The sequence below is a fragment of the Leopardus geoffroyi genome, chromosome X (assembly GCF_018350155.1).
Source record: "Leopardus geoffroyi isolate Oge1 chromosome X, O.geoffroyi_Oge1_pat1.0, whole genome shotgun sequence".
NCBI classification, from domain to species: Eukaryota; Metazoa; Chordata; class Mammalia; order Carnivora; family Felidae; genus Leopardus; species Leopardus geoffroyi.
Window position 1 is genome coordinate 42,836,156 of NC_059343.1, and position 16,517 is coordinate 42,852,672.

The window sequence follows — 16,517 nt, forward strand, 5'->3', positions numbered from 1 at the left end:
CCAATGGGGCGCCTGGGTGGCTCAGTCAGTTAAGCTTCTGACTTTGGCTCAGGTCATGATCTTGCCATCTGTGACTTTGAGCCTCGTGTTGGGCTCTGTGCTGACAGCTGAGTCTGGAGCCTGCTTCGGATTCTGTCTCTCTCTCTCTCAAAAATAAACATTTAAAAATTTAAAAAAAAAAAGTAGAGCCACCACTAGGATTCTTCCTCAGGAAGTTGTACAGAGATGTGGCACTCCAGACTCCATAGCGTCTGCTCAGGGGACACACTTCGTAGCTTCTGTATTCCAAGAATGAACTTGTAAGCAGACAGATCCTTGAACTTGTCTGTCAGCCCATGCAGGGAGGTGGGGCTGAAGCCTGGAATGGCTCCCACTTCCATCAGCTCAGCTCCCGCTTCTACTCAGCTCAGCACACACTTACAATCTTGTCATTTTACTGAGTTTTTGAAATGATTTTTATTACACACTAGCTTCTGGAGAATACCAGGTTTGTTTCAAGCCTCCCTTCAGGCCCATCTATCTTATGCCCTGTCCCTGTCCTGGTCCTGGGGCTGAGGTGCAAGAGGAGGATGGAACAATGACCTCCCCACCTTTGTGAAGACTGTCTTTCCACACCATACAGAGCAGGTGGCAGCGTTGGGGGTGGGAACGGGGCCATGGGTCAGTCTTCATCTGAGTCACTGGGGCCCAGGTACTGGCAGACAGCATCATAGTGAAGTTCCACCAGCTGATTCTCTCTCTGCAGCTGCACCACAGCCCGGCTCTGTTCTCTGTCCCAGTCCAGCAGGCGGCCCACCTAGAGTAGCAGCGGGTGGAGTCAGCAGAGCCAACCCAGACTCTGGGACATCCCCTGCATGCTTCCACCCCCCACGCCCAGGTCTGGGACTCACCTTTCCAGCCTGTGGCCCCAGCACCACCATAACCCGGTTGCCTTGGACCTTGGGGACCAGGGTCTCCAGCATGTCTTCCCTCAGGCCTACAGATGAGGGGAGGGAGTGAGGCCCACAGCCAAGACTAGCCCACCCAGGGTCCTGTCACAAGTCCTTTTCTGTATTCCTGAGAGCCACTCTGTACCCTGTTGACAGGTGTGGGTGAGGACACCTAAGGAGCAGTTCCTAAAAAAGGGAGCACTTATGTAGGAAGATGATGGGTGATGACAACAGATACCGTTTACTGTGGGCACGTTATATGCCCTGCCCTGCACAAGGAGTTCAGGACACATCTGTACAAGAGGGAGAAATAGCTCATTTTCATGCCAATGTCGCAGATGGGGAAAGGAGGGGCTCAGATAATCACCATCACAGAAGCGCCTAATGTTCTGTCAGAAGATTCTGGGCCTTGGGGGCGCCTGGGTGGCTCAGTCGGTTAAGCGTCCAACTTTGGCTCAGGTCATGATCTAATGGTTTGTGAGTTCGAGCCCCGCATTGGGCTCTGTGCTGACAGCTCAGAGCCTGCTTTAGATCCTCCGTCCCACTGTCTGTCCCTCCCCTGCTGGTTCTCTCTCCCTCCCTCATTCCCTCTCTCTCTCAAAAATAAATAAATAAGCTTTAAAAAAAAAGACTCAAAATTAAAAAAAAAAAAAGACGATTCTGGACCTTACAAAATATCTGAACTCTACCCTATCTCCCAGCCTCTGCCCACACCAGCCTCTTGGTCTAAGACAGCCTTCCCATCAGCCTCCAGGATGATAACGACCCAGTGGCCATCCCTCAGACTCACCTTCCAGGACCTGGCCTTGATCTGTTCGACACACACAGGTATCTGGGCTGAGGACATCTTCGATCGTCATCTGGGGAGGTCAAGGGATGTGAGAATGTTGGAGTTATGGGGACCTAGTCCCTGGGGGAGGAGGAGAACCCAGGTTGCAGGGTTCCCACCTTGGTGTTATAATACTGGCCACCCTTGTGCAGCTTGTCCACAAAACGTACGCGTAGGTCCCTGTGCAACCAGTGCTGGCTCCTGGGACCTGCCTTCTCATTCTTGGCAGCAGGCTCCCCCTGTCTGTGGAAAGGGGCCAACACGGGGCTTAGTTCATTAGATGCACATTCTGCTCACCCCACCTTTGCTGCTGCTGTGAAACCCACCCATAATGCTGTCTCTAGTTCCTTCTATGTGCCTGCCTTGCCCTGGAAGCCTTCTCTGACTGCTGGAGCCTCTCCACAGCCTTGCCTTCTCCCCCTCATCCCAGATGCCCAGGGTCCCACCGGTCGGGAAGGTGTTTTCGCTTCCTCTGTGAGTCCTCTTGCTGGCTGGGGAGGTCCTGATCCCGGAGGGCCTTCCATGACGAAACTGTTCCATTCTGTTGCACTGAGGAAGTTTTACGCATCTGGCCTACACAAGGGTGTGTGGGGAGAAGGAGGAAGGAGCCTCAGTGTGCCATTCTCTTACCTTGCAGGCTACACCTCAGCCTCAGGCCACCTCCCACTTGCCTCAGTGTCCCCTCCTACCATCATGACTTTGCCTACACCAATGGAATGCTCTCCCCTTCCCTTCAACTGCTGGGGCTTCCTTTAGGAAGCCTTCCTCAGCCACTCGAGCCTGCGCTGATGCTGCTAATCTGAGGCGACCACCTAATATGGGCTAGAAAATCCTGAGAGCTCTGTCAGCACCAATCTCCCATCTGCCAAACTGCCCCATCCTGCTGCCATGCCTAGAATGCCTTCATCCCTGGTCATGGCCTAGTCCCAGCTGCCCTCATTCCCTAGAAGAAGACAGGCTCATCACCCTGAATAGACCTCCCAAGGATAGGAATTGGTTTCCATACCTGTTTATTCTCTCTCAGAAAGAAGCAAAAGAAAGCCCCAGGGTTACTACATCAATTTTTCCTCAAACTGAATAAACCACTTATCTTCATTCTCGCCTCCTGACCTCTGACCAGAAGTCACACCTGCCAGGCAGACTGCTGATCTCCCCGCCACCCCCACCACCCGGGACAGGCCCTACCACCCCCCCACCCCCCCACCCCCGCCCCGTGGAATGCTTCTCTAACTCTCCCAGCTAGGTAAAAAGCTCACTCACTGAGATCCAAGGAATTCTTGTCAAACTCCTGCTGTGAGACAGGTTGCAGGTAGTACTCACTAACAGTCACCATGCGGCTCCCCACGGCCAGGCGAACCATGGCCCGAACGTTGTCAGGATCGAGGCCTTCTACCTGAATGGTTGGGGGGAGGAAGTTAGGAATGTGGACTAAACCCACATTCCTAGGCCCCAGCTGTCCACTCTTATTTCCAATAGGCTTGACCCCTGTGTCTTCCCCACCAGACTGACCCAAGGCCTGGGACGGGCCCTGGTCCATATGTCTCCCCTGACAGACTCTGTGGCTTGGATATATTTTAAGAATTTAATCCTCAGGAACATGTGGCATATGGCATTCTCTCTTTTAGTTGGAAACTGAGGCTCAGAAAAGCCCAGCAAGTGGTTCTGAGTTACCAAATGAGGCAGCAAGCCAGGCACGCCTGAAAGACAAGGACTTCCAGCCCTTTCCACCCCAAACCCAAGTCTTCCTCCCTCTGGCCCTCACATCAATCTTCCCCGCTGCCTCTCTCAGGCTCCCGGCACAGTTCTGTTCCTTACCTTCCCATAGAGTCCTCGGTGCGGGCCAGAAAGAACCACCACAGCTCCCCCAGGCACCAGTCCTTGAGGCTGGTCTTCCTTATCCTTCTCTTGCTCCTCATCTGGCTTTGGCAGGCGGTGGGGGCCAGTGGGGACCAGGGCCTGGACCTCAGTCAGGTTGGCACCCAGCCCTAACCCCTTTGGTCTCAGTGAGTTGACACGGGGCTTTACCACTCTGCAGGGAGCACAGTATGTGAGCTTGTTGGCCAGGAGAGGGGGAAGATGTAAGTTTTCAGTGCCTCCCCCGTGCACTACTATTCAAATTCCACCCTGTCAACATGTTCAAGAATAGCCTTGAACTCACACTAGGACTCATCTCACACTAGGACTGCTTTTGATCTACAGAAATAACAATTTCATTTGGTCCAACCTAATAACACATTGGATAGACCATCTATTACATAGTATCTACAGCAGGACCTGAGGCAGATCCCTGTAATCAAACACCCTGATATTTCTACAGGGGAAATCATACAAATGTTCACGCCAAGCAGGAGAAATAGACTATAAAATGCTCTGTGTCTCAGGTCATGTTTGGCTACTAAATGGTTTATGAAAAAAATGTTTGGTTTTCAGAATTCTTTGGAGTTGAGAACTGAGAAGAAGTGACCATAAGTCTGTGTGATAATAGCAAATGTCTAGTCTATGTTTATTTGGGGCCATGGCCTGCTGTAAGTGCTTTATGTGTATAATTTCACATAACTCCACAACAGACCTGGGAAGTCAATATTGTCATTATCCCCATTTTCAGATGATGAAGCTGATGTTCAGAAAAGTAACCTTTACATAAATGGGATCTCGTTACAGAGTTTCAAAGGGTAAATAGGAGATTGAAACAGTAGTGGAAAGGCTTACTAAATTAATTAGGGTGGTAACATGCCCTCTCCCTGCCTGGATGGTTTTGGATGGGTAGTAACCATGGGGTTCTTGTTCGCTGCCCCCATCTGTTGCCCCTTGCCCCTACCCTAGAACTCACTGATTGAAGGTGCGGCCAATGCCCTCGCCAGGTTTCCAGCCCATGCCTCGTAACATGGCTAGCCCATAGGCCTCTACAGGGACTGCCTCGTAATCAGCTTCTTCCGGCACCTACAGGTTCAGGCAGAGGAAGGATGGTTAGGCTTGGCTCACAGTGGGTCCTCCGAAGTGCGCTTACTAACACCCACAGGGTGACCCTCAATGCTTCTTTTCCAATAAGCTCAAGGTTAGTTTTGATTTCCTCTTGCTGTCTCTCACTTTACTCCTCCATGTTGCCCTTCAACAAATAATTATAAAGCACCTGTTCTGTGCCAGGTACTAATCTAGGTGATGAGGATAAAGCAGTAAACAAAACAAAAACCCTTGCTCTGTGAGGCTTACATTCTAGTTGTAGAGACACACAATAAATAAAATACATAAAACATGGTATGTCAGGTAGTGATAAGTTATATAAAGAAAAATAAAGCAGCTTAAGGGGATGCAGAGGGATGGAGAAGAGAGGGTTACTGAGTTGATATCTGAGCAGAGACCAGAAAGAGATGACAGAGGGAGCCAGGAGGATATAGAAGGGACAGTAGTCCAAGCAGAGAGAACAATAAGAGCAAAGGCCCTGAGGCAGGACAAGATCTGGTGTGGGAAGAGCATCATGAAAGTCAACCTGACTGAAACAGTGCTGTGGAGGCAGAGAGGGTGGTGAGACATTAATCAGGAGATCTGGGCTGGAGCTACAGGAGGCTGGCCACCACACAAGGGGACCCAGTGAGGAAGTTACAGCAATGGTCCAGATGAAAGATACTTGTGGCTCAGACCAGAGTGGTGATGGTGAGAAGTGGTCAGATTCTGGATGTATTCTGCAAAGGGACATGATAGGATTTTGCTGAAAGGCTGTACCTGGGGTATGGAATAAAGAGGGGAGTCAACACTGACTAAGGTTTTTTGGCTGAGAGGAAGGAAAGATGTACCTGGGTTCAACTGAGATGTGGAAGGCTGGGGGAGGACAGGAAATGAGAGAAATGAGGCCAAAGAGGGAACAGGGTGGAAAGTGAAATGAAGGTCCTATTTTTTAAGATGAAAGACATCAGAAGACATCTGAAGGCCAATGAGAACAGTTCAGTCAAAAGAGAGGGTGGTCTGGGGCTGTAAGAGAAATAGGCCCCAAAGAAGCATCGCTAAAAAATTGCGAATAAAGAGGGGCGCCTGGGTGGCTCAGTCGGTTGAGCGTCCGGCCTTGGCTCAGGTCATGATCTCATGGTCTGTGAGTTCGAGCCCCACGTCGGGCTCTGTGCTGATAGCTTGGAGCCTGGAGCCTGCTTCAGATTCTGTCTCTCTTTCTCTGACCCTCCCCCGATCATGCTCTGTCTCTGTCTCAAAAATAAATAAACATTAAAAAAAAATTAAAAAAAAAAAAAATTGCGAATAAAGAGGTGAAAAGTGGAATCCATGTGTATGAAAGACAGACTTTGTTGCTTCTGTAGACATACCCTTCACTTCTCCTTATCGATCACCTCCCATCCTCACTCTAATTCTTTATACTCACTTTAGACACACTGCAAGTTGCTTCACCGATGGGCACACACAACACCGACTCCCTGCCACCATGCTGTTGCTTGGGTTGTTCCTGCCATTGGTACTCACGCTGCTCCTCCCTCTCTCACTAAACCCTACTTGTCCTTCCAGGCCTCACTCCTACCACTCTGGTCTGAGGATCCATCATTTCTAGCCTGCACTACTAGTCTCCTTGCTTCCGCCTTTACTTACTAGTCTGTTCTGCTCATAGTAGCCAGAGAGATCTTGTGAAATCTTAAGTCTTCACCCTCTCTGCTCAGAGCCCTCTCATGGCCCTCATATCATTCACAATAAAAGCCAGAGTCCTCACCATGGCCCACAAGGCCCTGCCTAGTTTAGCCCCAGCCACTTCCTACTTTCCAATTTTGTCACTTTCTACCTCTGTTTAATACAGTGTGATAGATTACACTCTGTCATCATAGACAGTTCTACTTGGCATTTAATATTATTAGTGTTCCTATGTGTCTTGAAACTTGTGTTTCTGGTCTTGGGATGCCTGAAATTGTCTACTACTCCTCCCCTTCACTCATTCCCCTCCAGCTACACTGGTCTCCTTGGTGTTCCTCCAACACTCTAGGCAGAGTCTACCCTCAGGATCATTACATTTCCTGTTCCATTTGCTCATCTTGTTCAGATAATTCCAGAATGCAAGTGCTTTTCCACACCTCAGTATCTGGATTCCTTTGTTAATGCTTCCAAAAAAGGACAGAAGGAGGAAGAGCTAGGCAGCAGGCCTCTAGTACACACACTGACTTTCCCTGCTGGGTGCAGAGAGGCAAGCCTGGCAGACAGGGCAAAGACAGGCTGGGGCTGGAGGAGTTAGGGGCCAGCTCACTGTCTCAGCTCGGGGTTCGCTGTCTGCCCCTTCTCCGTTAGGGATGCATCCTTTCTGGATCATGGGGATAGCAAGCATGGGGTCGATACCCGAATTTTCTCTCTCCTCCAGGGACTTCTTGGAGTCTAAGGAAGAATGGGAGGAAGCAGTGAGGTCCCACCCTCTCCTTCCATTTTCCTCCCCCTCTTCCTTCACTGGGGCAAGGCAAAGAGGGGATCACTTACCCTCAATGATTTCCTTTACAGCCTGAGACAGCACCCCTTCCACCAAGGCCTCAGTGTTTGTGGATGGCCCAGGAGCCTGGGTCGGTGGCTGCCTGTAATGGCCATTCTGGATCAAAGGGATGATGAGTTCCTTGGGGGTTTCTGAGGGCTTCACACTGATGTGGACACAGAGATGTGAAGTTGGGAGAGTAGCATGGTCAGTGGGTTCTGAGCCACACTCCTCCCTTCAGAGAAAACACAAGAGCCACACTCACCCCCAGCTGGAGGGACCACACCCTCGCTCTCATGTCATGTATCTAATGGTGTTTTCTTTAGATTCTCTCCCCCACCCCCAACTCTTAAATATCAGTGCCTTTGAGGAATCAGCCTTCAGTCCTGGAACCTCTGCTCAGCCCAAGACCCACTTCCGTGGTTTTCAAAATGACTCACAAGTCACCATCTTCAGCCCAGACTCTCCCCAGGTGCAGGCTCCACACCAACCCCTGGATGGCTTATTCTCTTCTGGAAGTCTCTCCCTCCAACTCTCCTTTCCGCATTAAGCTGATGATGGCCTCCCCAAAATTCCATCTGCCACTCCACCCCATTCCGTATACTGGAGAAGCTCCACCGCTTCAGCTGAGAAACTAGGGGTCCTGTCATTCTCCACTCCTTTCCTTCTCTCAAAACGCACACATCTCAAGGCCCCCAAGTGCTAAAGACACACCTCTCAGGAATACATCCTCTTTTCTCAAACGCCCTGGCTGTCAGGTCCAATTTCCCCACCTCCCCTGTTACACACTCCCGCCTTCTCGCCTCCACGAATTTCCTCAGGCTGTGCTCCAAAGGTTTGGTGGCCGCTGCCACCAAAACAATCAACTCAGATTCTACCCTCCCGCTTGAACCCACCGAACCTAATTCCAAGGGATGAAAGACACGGCGCTTCACCTCTGCAGCTCCCTCCCTTCCACGGTCTTTAAGAAATCCTTCTCCTCCGGAGTCGCACTCGCGTCGTCTCCCGGATCCGCCAGCCGTCTCCTGGCGGACGTGCGACTGAAGCTGAATGAAATTGGGGCAGCAGAGGCTCCCGCGGGTCGCAAAGTATCATCTTCAGCGTCCGCCATCTTGCCCCTCTTCCCAGGCGAGTGTGCTGCTTTCTGGGAAGTTTAGTTTGGGCTCAGTTTGACCGGGGCCAGACGACGGGCTTTAGAACTACCTTTCCCAGAAAACACTGCGGCATCGACTGGCGTACGTGGAACAGGGGCCTTAAGAAGTAATTGTTGCTGTTCTTCATAGGGGCGCGTCGCGCCAATCATATAGGAATACGTGGTTCTTGGGGGTATTCATTCTTTCATTCAGGGAGTCAACAAGTAGTTATTAATCGCCGTGCCCTACTGGTATGGGAAGTGTAGATAAAAATACATCATTTAAGAAAAAAAATCTGTGTCAGTTGTGTACAATAACAAATAGACATGTAAATGGTGCCTACTGATGCCAGATTTAATACACCACAAGCTCTGGATTCAAATATTAATAAAATAGACCTCCTCCTTTCTAGAGGATCATAGTCCAGTAGGGAACAATGACCTAAACAGATATTAAAAGTATATATACATGTGTGCCTGGGTGGCTCAGATGGTTAAGCATCCCACTCTGGATCCCAGCTCAGGTCTTGATCTCAGGATCCGGAGTTCCAACCCCACGTTGGGTTCCGCGCTGGGTGTGAAGACTACTTAAAAAAATACACATACATACAGTTGACCCTTGAATAATGCAGGGGTTAGGGGATCCAATCCCCTGCCCCCACAGTTGAAAATTTACAAATAACTTATGATTCCTCAAAAACTTAACTACTAATACCCTACTGTTGACTGGAAACCTTAATGATAACCTAAGCAGTAGAGTTACACATATTTTGTATGTTACATGTATTATATACTGTATTTTTTATACCGTATTCTTAAGAGTAAGCTAAAGAAAAAAATGAAAATGTTATTCAGAAAATCATAAGGAGGAGTGCCGGGGTGGCTCAGATGGTTAAGCATCTGACTCGATCTCAGTTCAGGTCATGATCTCAGGCTTGTGGGTTCAAGCCCTGCATGGGGCTCTGTGCTATCCGTGCAGAGCCTACTTGGGATTCACTCTCTCCCTCCCTCTCTCTCTCTCTGCCCTTCCCCCACTCTCACTCGCTCTATCTCAAAATAAATAAACAAAAAAATTATAAGGAAGAAAAAATATATTTATAATACTATACTGTATTTATTGAGAAAAATCCTGGTATAAATGGACACGTGCAGTTCAAACCCATGTTGTTCAAGGGTCAACTGTAGTTCTGTTACCCAAAACTGGGTTCACCTTTTGGTAGAAATGGAGCCAAAAGACTCATCCAAGCAAAGAATAGGAAAAGGAAGAGTTTTACTTGCAACAAATAAAGGAGAACAGTGGGGATATCTCCCAAAGCAGTGTCTCCTTCAACAATAAAAATGGGTAAGTTTCAAGCTAAAAGTGCATATATATTCATGGAAGGGCTTGCAAAATTGGGAATTCAGCATGGAATTGGAGCAAAGGTCATCTTAAGGCAACTGAGACCAGGTCTCAAGTTAATTGAAGTCAGGAGAGCTGGTCAGCATCATGGATTCTCTGGCTCCAGTTGGTCCGGTATTTGAGTGCTCAAAGGGATTTAAATCCTGCAAAGAGGACTCAAGAATATGTGTCAGGTCAACCTTTACTTTTGAATCAGAAATGGAAGTTTTACCACCGATTTATTGTTGCCGATATGATTAGGCTATCTTCTGGCCTGATAGTGTCTCTTTGTTCTCACATTCTTTTGTTTCCTTCAAATCATTATCTACTGAAATCTATTCTTCTGCAATTTCAACACATCTCAGGAAGTTCTACAAGAAATGTGCAAGTAGTGCTTGTCAGGCAAAAATTGCAAGATGAGCAAGAGTCTAAAATGAGTTTTCTTTCTTTTTTTAAGTTTATTTTTTATGAGATAAAGAGAGAGAACCAGCGAGGGGGGGGGTCAGAGGATCCAAAAGTGGGCTTTATGCTGACAGCAGTTAGCCCAATGTGGGGCTCGAACTCAGGAACCATAAGACCATGACCCGAGCAGAAGCCAGATGTTTAACTGACTGAGCCATGCAGGCACCTCTAAAGTGACTTTTCTTATGTCAAGAAATTTATGCCTCATCTTTCTTTTTCCAGGGATCACAAATTATTTCTGCTTATACTACCAACATTAAATATGTTGTGAGAGCCATGTTCTAAGGCTTTGAAAGATTAATGGGACAGATTCCTTTTGTGTAGGACCTTAAAGAGAGAGAAGAGAAATTGAAAGGGCCCCATGAAGGGCTGTTTTTTGAAGGACTGCTTTTTTGCCCATTTCCCTGCTTCTCTTCTTGCTAGGACCAGCACACCTGCCTTACACATTCCTTATAATACAAATAATGTATGTCCTCCTTGTAAGAATGAAGGAGTTAATGGTTTCTTTGGAACCTTCCAGCACAATAGAAAACTTCTAAGGAATGAGTGAGTGAGGCCATCATGTGTGTATTCCAGATCACCGGTGCTAGAAATCTCAATTTTAAGACCCCCTAGGGTCTTAATAAGGAATAAGTGACTTATGGAGGACACGTGGACCATTCTCCCTGTTCTGTCCAGTTCCTCGATGCCTGAGAGGACACTTACATCAGACCACAATCCTCAGTAAAAACCCCAGACACCAAGCAAAGACAAGACTCTCTCCTTTCCTGAGTCTCCCAGACACTCTGCCTGTATCTGTACTCTCTCTGTATCTTTAATAAATTCTGCTCTTACTTCTTCTTGGCTCACATTTGATTTTTATGCTGCGTGAAGCCAAGGACCCTCTTGGCTGGTCCTGCAGGACCCCTCTGGGTCCTCGGACCCAGCCTGCCTTCATCATAAGAGTTTATAAAGTAGAAGAGTGATACTGAAATAGCCACCAGAAATAATATCACAGATGTGCTAAAAATTCATCCCAAGGAAATCATTAAAGATGTGCAAAAAGATTTAAGTTTATTTAAGAAATCTCTACATCCATGGGGCACCTGGGTGCCTCAGTTGGTTAAGTGTCGGACTTCAGCTCAGGTCATGATCTTAAAGTCTGTGGGTTTGGGCCTTGTGTCAGGCTCTGTGCTGACAGCGCAGAGCCTGGAGTCTGCTTCGGATTCTGTGTCTCCCTCTCTCTCTCTCTGCCCCTCCCCCACTCACACTCTGTTTCTCTCTCTCTCTCTCTCTCAAAAATAAACATTAAAAAAAAAATCTCTACATCCAACGTGGAGCTCAAACTTATGAGCCTGACATCAAGAGTCACCTGCTCTTCTGACTGAGCCAGCCAGGAGCCCAATGAAAAGATTTTTATGTCAGATTCATCATGGTATTATTTATTGTAGCAAAAGATTGAAGACCACTTAAAGGACAACAGAAGGAGACTGGGTAAATGAATTATAGCACATTTCTTGCATGGAACACATATACTAAAACATTTAAATGTGAAGCTATAAATATACTTAAATGAAAGTGAAATGTTTGGTAAGTAGAATAATGTGCTGGGTCAGAGGATGGTCTTGAAAACACAAACCACAATAATCAATCTCATGGCCATGTTTCCAGGCTTAGAAGCCCTGGGCATCCTTAAAGATACCTAGCAGATAAAGACTACAAAGCAACTTTTATAAATGTCGATTTAAATAAAGAGGTAAACTGATGCAAGTTCAACAAGATGAGTTTATTTGGGAATAGCAAAGATTGCAATTCTGGACACCCAAACTGTAGCAAGCTACAGATAAAACCCGAATTACAATTCTTCTCCTATTCCCAAATAAATTCATCTTTCTGAGCTTGCCTCGGTTTACCTCTGTATTTAGGTTGACATTCCTTGGAGTCAGAAGTGGGATCCAAAGGAGATGATCCCAGAAGAATGATGATCCAGGGAATCATGTGAGGTACCTGTCCCAAGCACCTTTCACTCATGGCTTCTGTCAGTCCAGACCTACTTCTCTTGGGTGAGTCTCCTCTAGGATTCTGAGCTCCCTGCCTTTGGTTAACATTTCTGACTTTATTCAAGATCTGTTTAAAAACTATCATTTTTTGGTGAGTACTTGTTTCTCTTAGTGAATACTAGTTTGTTTGGTGAGTACTTCTTTGTTTTATTATTGGAAGCACACCAAAATGTTGGTATAGTTCCTTTGGAATTCTTGGGACTGTTAAAAATAAAGCCACACATAAGCCCAAGGTGGAGTCACTTGCCTTCCAAGTTGCAATTAATTGCAACTTCAACCTCTCCAAGAGTGGAATTTTAAACCAATCAATCTGGAATGTTCTGGTCTGCACCAAAGAGGTAATCTCTCACTTGGGGCCCTCTCATTCCCAAAGGAAGATCAGGTAATCTGCATGATAAGAACCACCCCACCCCTCACCCCACATTTTCTTCAGAGGGGAAGTGAATTTACCTAAAACAATACTTTATTTTCTTTTGCTTTTTTTCACTTTTCTTGCCCAATCCTCCTTCCTATAAAAACTTGCCATTTTGTATAACTCCTAGCAAACCTCCACTCTACAGTTTATGAATTGTTTAATAAAACCGACTAAATCTTCAAATTTACTCAGTTAAATGTTTGCTCTTTAGCAGGTATTAGAACTATTAAACAAGCTTGGCAAGTTTACAGAATAGAAGATCAATATACAAAAATCAATTGTTTCCATAGACAAAATAAAGATGCAATTAAAATATTCCATTTACAAAAGCCTCAAAATAATAAAATACCTAGGAATAGATGTATCAAAAAAAGTGTAAAAACTGTACTGTGAAAGCTACAAAACATTGTTGAAAAAAACTTAAAAAGACCTAAGTTATGAAAATACATGCAATACTGAGTCAGGGCCTGTGGGGATTCTCAGCCTTGACTTGTTGAGTACTCTCCTGCAGCTCCCATCCTCCTCTGCCATCCTCTTCCCTAATCTGTGCCCCCAAACTCATTAAGGAAGTTTCCAGCGCCATGGACTGTTGAAGCTCCCCCAAAGTATCCACAGGTTGTTCACACTTTTCTGTATTTGCCACCCTAGGAACTCTGTATGAGAAGCAAGAGGGTCTTGGGACAAATGACTATTGAAGACATTACTGTCCTTACAATACAGCATACTAAAGGCTGGGATAAGGAAGCGGCTAAGAAAGCTGTAGTGACTCTCCATAGAAAATACATAGGCCCAACCCGCTAAATTTACATTCTAGCCTTATCTCTTCCAACTTACACTCAGGCTCGACCACAATTTAATTACCTAGGCAGTGCCCAATCAAAGCAATTCTCCAGGTGCCACCCACAAGAATACGTACCCTTATACGCCCCTTCTTAAGTAATCCTGGGCCCAGCTAATAGAATAAGCCTCCAGACCTTCCTACGGCCCTCTAATACACACGAAGATCTCGCTCCTCATATTAACACCCTCAGGCCCTCCCTGGAGGGTGCAATTCCAAGATTGGGCTCCTGAACTTTCCAGGCTCCGCCCTCTAACTGGCCTATAAACTTCAACCCATTCCTGACATTTCGAGTCCCGCCCCTTCGCGCTTGTAGGCTCCACCCCCTAGAGTGGCCTTCCAGGACCGCCCCTTAGCCAAGTGCCCGCCCCCAACGCTCTCCAGGACCCACCTTCTCAGAAATGCCATTCAAAGCCCCACCGACAGGGATAACCAATCCGGCCCGCACTCACAACTAGCCATGCAACATTCACCTACTGCAGTAACCTTCCCAGTGTCACCTCCTGGAGGAATATTCTAGGATCACGTCAGGGCTCCCCCGTCTCGCAGCTCCCTCCGAGCCCCGCCCCACCAGTCCCCCCAGGGGAGCATTGGCCCCACCCAGGGGAGCAACCAACCATCCCGGGTCCGCCACGTCAGAATCCGGCTCCAGTCAGACCCCGCCCCCTGAGAGGCCCCGCCCCGCCCCCGACACGCACCGGCCTTGGGGCGCAGGCGCAATGTGGCGCCCGTCCTGCGTACCAGCGCCGCCACGTCGGCCGCAGCTCGGGCCGCCAGGGGGCGCGCGTCCAGCCGCGCCAGGAGCTGCCGGGCTCTGGGGCCCGCGGGCAGGGAAAGGCCCCGGCCTGCGCGGGTGAAAGGAACAGGTCAGCGCCCGCCGGAGCCTCGGCCAACCCCCACGCTCCCCGACGTCCGAAGACCTAGAATGCCCCTCAAGATCTTCAGAGCCCCCCGACCACTCGCTCGATAGTTCCGAAGGTCGCCCACTGCCCCTCTCGACTCCGGCGACCCCCAGACCATCGCGAGTATGCCGGTGGACCCCCGCCTGCCCCCACCATAATCCTGGAGACAGCTGTTTGGCCGAAATATTCCCGGACCCTTCCGAACATCTTGGGACTATCTCTGGAGGTCTCCGACTGCCCCTTCATAACCCCAGATTCCAAACTCTTTCCGCACGATATCGAGAGGGACCCCGATTTCTCCAGATGCCCCGACAGAACAGGGTCGGCCGCCGCTGCGGCCCCGGCACCCCCGATTCCCCTTCCAGATATCCAGGTATCCAGATACCCTGATGGCCCACGTAGTCCCAGATTGCCCCTCCATTTATCCCAGAGGCTTCCCGCCTAACGCCCCCACCCCCGCAATTCACTACAGACCCTGAGGGCCCAGGTGTCCCCAGTGACCCGGGCAGACCCCTGTGGCACAACTCCCCGGAGACTCCTGAGAGCCCCCGGGTCTGGTACACGGCCCCGCGGTGCGGATGCGGGTGCGGGTACGGGTGCAGGTCGGAGACCTGGAGCCCAGCCCGGGTCGCCGGGCCGCCCTGCTCGCCGCCACCGCCACTAGGGCGCCTGGGCTGCTTTGTTTACTACCTGTCGGAAGGAAAAGGTGAGGAGCAGACAGGCGGGGCGAGGGGTGGCAGGGACGCGCCCAGTCCCTCCTCACCCTCCCGTACCTCCTCTGCTCCCCCTAGGGTCCGTGACGCCCCCCGCGTGTGGCTCCATGACCCGAAGTCGGTCGGGTGGACGCACGGCCGCCAGCGACGCGTTTGGAGCTCCTGGGCGCGCTCACCTGGCGGCCCGCCCGAGCCTGGGCGCCGCTGTAGCCGGCTGGTCCCGTGCCCGGCGACCTGACCCGCGCAGTCACCTACCTGGCGGCAGGCAAGGAGGCCTGGCTGTGGGAGGCAGCGTGAGCGCTTGGCCTCCCTCTACCTCAGGCGCCCCCTCTGCTCTCCCAGGACCCTGGGCTGTGCTCCTTTTCCCACCCAGGAGAGGCTTTATTCCGTGAGCGAGAAGGGGAAGTCGAGGCCCAGAAAAGTTAAGGTCCCCGCCCCAGCTCTGACAGCTAAACACGGGGGTGCAGAAGTGGAACCCACGTTTACCAGGGAACTCTGCAGCCTCCAGCAGAGCTTTGCTCCTGGTAGTTACTCGGTACATTTGCAGTGAACGTTGGCCTGAGCCAGGACCTACTTGGGAACTGGAAGAGTCTGTTGAGCTGGGCAGGGGGTAGCCCTTGAGGAGACTTGGGTACCACGGGAGGGTTTGGGGCCCTGAGCATGATAGGGCTGGGAGACTCAAGAAGCCGGGAAGGGCAGGTGCCCTGGAGAGTGGAGGGGTGGTAGGGGCCTGAACTTGAGGAGGCTTTGAAGGCCCCCCTGTTGGGAGGGGACACCAGCCAATGAGAGGTGAGAAATGAGGCCTCTCTTAGGTATTAAAAGTGGGGGCAGCCTGGGGACAGAGGTCCGGGGGGGGGCACTTGGGCACAGTGCTACTGTAGTGGAAGGAGGAATGGGGTGCAATGAGAGACAGTCTGTGACAACCACTTTGTGGAGGAAGAAACTGAGGGGCACAGGGGCTCAGACACCTGTCCAGGGCCCTACAGCCGGCCAGTCTCAAGAAGCTTACTCCCAACATGCACTGTTTCTGTGACTTTCACTATAAGCTGTGGACACACTGTGTCCTGATGCTCATTCTGGGTGGCCGGGCAGCCTCTCTGGGCCACCTTTCAGGGTCTCTGTGGTGTCATAGGTGAGAGGGGCGGAATGGTCCCTGCTTTCCTTCCTCCTGGAATGTTGTGGCCCTCCCACCTCTGATCTGACCTTGTCTGAAGGGAAATACACTGGACTTTATTCACTGCTCTGCCTTGTTCTTGTGCATACCACATGGGGCTGTCACCGTTCCCCAAATATGTGCACGATTTTCCCCACCCTCCTGCCTTTGCCATGCTGTTTCCTGTGTATTGGAGCCCTTCCGAATCTTGTCCACCTGGAAAAGAACTTCATGTTATCAAGGCCCAGTTTTAAGGCTTCAACAATCCATTCATCCTTTTCTGA

General features: G+C 49.7%; 1 protein-coding gene and 1 long non-coding RNA gene across 6 annotated transcripts; one reads left to right on the top strand and one right to left on the bottom strand.

Annotated features, from left to right (window-relative positions):
- Nucleotides 1–437: 437 nt before the first annotated feature.
- GPKOW (G-patch domain and KOW motifs) lies at nucleotides 438–15,237 on the bottom strand. 5 transcript variants are annotated; one of them, XM_045470889.1, is made up of 12 exons: nucleotides 15,141–15,237; nucleotides 8,137–8,582; nucleotides 7,213–7,367; nucleotides 6,989–7,113; nucleotides 4,589–4,698; nucleotides 3,574–3,787; nucleotides 3,019–3,151; nucleotides 2,205–2,331; nucleotides 1,878–2,001; nucleotides 1,720–1,789; nucleotides 891–976; nucleotides 438–796 (listed from the first exon to the last, which is right to left on the bottom strand). In XM_045470889.1, the coding sequence occupies exons 2-12, from the start codon at nucleotides 8,310–8,312 to the stop codon at nucleotides 662–664; spliced, it is 1,455 nt and encodes a 484-aa protein (XP_045326845.1). In that variant the 5' UTR covers nucleotides 8,313–8,582; nucleotides 15,141–15,237; the 3' UTR covers nucleotides 438–661. The 5 variants fall into 5 exon arrangements, with proteins under 5 accessions (XP_045326845.1, XP_045326844.1, XP_045326842.1 ...); XM_045470888.1 differs by lacking the exon at nucleotides 15,141–15,237 and adding an exon at nucleotides 13,857–14,037 and having other exon boundaries at nucleotides 8,137–8,579; XM_045470886.1 differs by lacking the exon at nucleotides 15,141–15,237 and adding an exon at nucleotides 13,857–14,037.
- On the top strand, nucleotides 14,169–16,318 carry LOC123594192. Its single transcript, XR_006710700.1, has 2 exons — nucleotides 14,169–15,073; nucleotides 15,159–16,318. It is a non-coding gene; the product is annotated as an uncharacterized LOC123594192 (long non-coding RNA).
- Nucleotides 16,319–16,517: the final 199 nt, after the last annotated feature.